Here is a 3,065-nt window from a genome sequence, read left to right on the forward strand (position 1 = left end):
TCAGCTTAAACTCCATGTAGTAGCATACAACCAAGCACTGTTGTTATAATAAGAGTTCTATTGACATGATATCTATAGTGTATCTTCCTTCCAAAAACATAGAGAATGTATAGGAACTAAAGACCCGGTTGAGCTGCAAATCCTTTCGTAATAAATTTTTAATATTTTCCCATATGGTAAAAGGGGTTCTTTTCATTTGTTTTTCCTTATAGCATTCAACATCACAAGCTTCTTATGGAGAGGTGCTATATACCTACTTAGGCATGGTTGGCCAAGGGGTGGAAAAGAGGGCTCTTTTCCCTTGTTTTTGCATATAGTGTTCAACATCATGAGCTTCTTCTCAAGATGCACTCCATACTTAGCTAGGGGCTAGTAGCCTTGCACCCCCAACTACACTTGGCTTGGTGCGCACTACCTCTGACTCACGGAAGCTCATGATGTCGTGATTCACATTGCGAGAATTATAGTAGGAATTTGTCTAAAACTTCTTGTGTAATTATCCACAACTGCCCCATTGCTTTAGGGTTTTTGGAAATAGGCCATTTTCCTTCCAAGATATGCGTTAGACCTAATAGATTAGATTTTTAGTCCCAACCTTTTCAGAGATAGATATTTTTATGAAGGTGTGTAGAAGGCGGTCGCCGAACTTTTCTGGGGACGTGGACAGATCCGGGCGATAGGAAGATAAGACATCGGACGACCGGAAGTAGGCTCAGAAATACCTCTATAGCCGGGCTATCATTTCGAAGCTTATCCTTTCTCTGCCCTCTCTCGAAGGGTTTTCGTGCTGTCGGCCTCCATCTCTAGGGTTTCTTCTGTCTTCCCCAGGGTTTTCTGTTTGCTCAAGGAAGGATTTTCATCGCCATGGCGTGCATCTCTTCGTCCGGCGTCAATGGCTCCATCGCCACGCCTATGACTGCCTCCTCCCGTGTTGACGGCCTCCTCCCGCACAGTAGCAGACTTTCTTGGCCGTGCCTCCGCCTGTCAGAGCAGCGCGCTGCCTGCCTTCTGTCCCCTCGTGCCTCCTCCGCCCCAAGCCGGAAGTTCTTCCGCAGCTTTGCTACGTCCTTGCGTGCGGAGTATTCTACGGAGGAGCTAGACGCTACTTCAGAGGATGAGGGATCCGACTCCATGGGAAGCTCTGACATGCCTTCTTTCCCTGACATTACGAAGCTTTACGTTGGAAACTTGCCATGGAGTTGTGACAGCGAGGAGCTTGCTCAGGTCTTTCAGAAAGTTGGAGGTGTGGAAATGGTGGAGGTAAGTAGCAGCTTAATCTCCACGATTTGTTTCTTGAACAACGAAGTCTGAGCTAGTGATTGTATAGAGACTTGATGAATGAATCACGTCTCACGTTTCTGGACTATGTAAATTATTCAGGAGTGCTCCTCATCTCTTATGCGTCCAACATAAGGCTTAAGACTGTGTCGTGAGAAAGTTTATAGTGCTTGTTTGGAGTCACACAGAGGTTTTGTCCACGTGTAGTGACTGACGTTGCAACCTGTGTTTTGTATATTACTTGGGGCTTGCTTGTTTTAAATATGACTCAGATAATCCTTTTGGTCATATTTTGGCAGGTTATATACGACAGAATGACAGGTAAAAGTCGTGGCTTTGGATTTGTCACAATGAGTACGCTTGCAGATGCAAATGCTGCCATAGAAAAGCTTGATGGAGCTGTATGATTCTTTCTTATACATCTAAGTCCTAGTCTATTTTGCCAAATTTTATGATCTGTTGCATTATTTATGTTAATGCCCTCGTGTGGTGCAGGATCTAGCAGGGAGGACCATTAGAGTGAATTTCCCCAACTCTGTCAGGGGGGAGAGTCCTCCACCACGTCCTCGCTATGATTTGTCAAACACCAATAAGTTGTTTGTAGGAAATTTGGCTTGGGGTGTGGATAATGCTAGATTAGAGGAGCTTTTTAGTGAGTTTGGTCAAGTTGTGGAAGCAAGAATTGTTTTGGACAGGGAGACTGGAAGGTCACGAGGGTTTGGCTTTGTCACTATGTCATCTGAAGATGAAATGAATGAGGCTCTTAACAAAATGGACGGAATGGTAGGTATTTTCACCTGCTGATCTTATAAATGGCGTTTGTTGAGAGAATCTATTTAACACCCATTCTTCTATTGGTGCTTCAGGAGGTGGATGGCAGAAGTTTGCGCGTCAATCTTGCAGGGCAGCCATCTTCAGTGAGAGGTGATTTTGTATGATTGCCTAAGTATGCTTTAAGGGATCAGCTTGGTCGCACTCACTAGGTCCCAGAAGAGAGATCGAGGAGCCAGTGGCAGCATTTGCCTTATTTCCTATGTCTCATGACGTGACCATTGCCTCTGAGACCTTACACTCGAATAGAAAGAGTGGTTGAGTTGCCTCCTTGATAAATGTGCAGTGTGCTCACAGTGAAAGCTTGCCAGCAATGATTTACTCTTTTGTAGCACGTGTACATCTCTGTATTTTGCGTCAAGTATTTGTGACTTGAACACCTTTTGACAAAGCAGCTACAATGTCTTAGTGCAACTCTATTTACACTCGTGGATATTATTGAGCTCTTTACCATGATGGCATTACTACCTATAAGTACCAAGTTCTTGTTGTGTAATCGGTTGCTATTTTAATATAACTGTGCTGTTCATTCAGCTTTAAAGTTGAACATTGGCATGGCATATTGAGCTCTTCGAGCGTTACACAAGTGGCATTTTTAAGTGTACCACAGAACCTACAATCTGACACTACAGTAAAATAGTACCATAGCACCCATGAACCTACTACGCCATACAGGCCAAAGTAACTAAATATTGAGAATTTCCATAGGAGGATGTTACTGTGATGTACGTATCAAGTATTTTGTAATCCTTTGTTGATAGATGTTTACCAGTTCTGTCCGTGGTAGGCATTTTCACGTAAGTGTTTCTAAAAGATTTGGTTTAACCTTCGGGTAGTTTTTTAAACCTATGGGCAATGTTTTAGTATCATTGGAAAATAACTTCCAGTGAATTATGGCAAAACACTGTTTTTTTTGTTATCTCGACATTGACTGCAAGCACAAGTTTTGCCTCGTA

General features: G+C 43.2%; 1 protein-coding gene across 1 annotated transcript; it reads left to right on the plus strand.

The window, feature by feature from the left end:
- Positions 1-717: 717 nt before the first annotated feature.
- LOC148014458 (28 kDa ribonucleoprotein, chloroplastic-like) lies at positions 718-2,562 on the plus strand. The gene is made up of 4 exons (XM_087666627.1): positions 718-1,260; positions 1,578-1,679; positions 1,774-2,061; positions 2,145-2,562. Exons 1-4 carry the CDS (start codon positions 865-867, stop codon positions 2,214-2,216), a joined length of 858 nt encoding a protein of 285 aa, XP_087522753.1. The 5' UTR covers positions 718-864; the 3' UTR covers positions 2,217-2,562.
- Positions 2,563-3,065: the final 503 nt, after the last annotated feature.

Source organism: Lygodium microphyllum, chromosome 25 (genome assembly GCF_053477565.2).
Source record: "Lygodium microphyllum isolate KBCC chromosome 25, Lygodium_microphyllum_v1.1.10, whole genome shotgun sequence".
NCBI lineage: Eukaryota > Viridiplantae > Streptophyta > Polypodiopsida > Schizaeales > Lygodiaceae > Lygodium > Lygodium microphyllum.

Coding starts and splice junctions, on each gene's coding strand:
- LOC148014458 (XM_087666627.1), top strand. CDS start 865: ATGGCGTGCATCTCTTCGTCCGGCGTCAATGGCTCCATCGCCACGCCT. Junction 1,261..1,577: donor GAGGTGTGGAAATGGTGGAG/GTAAGTAGCAGC, acceptor ATATTTTGGCAG/GTTATATACGACAGAATGAC. Junction 2,062..2,144: donor TTAACAAAATGGACGGAATG/GTAGGTATTTTC, acceptor TTGGTGCTTCAG/GAGGTGGATGGCAGAAGTTT.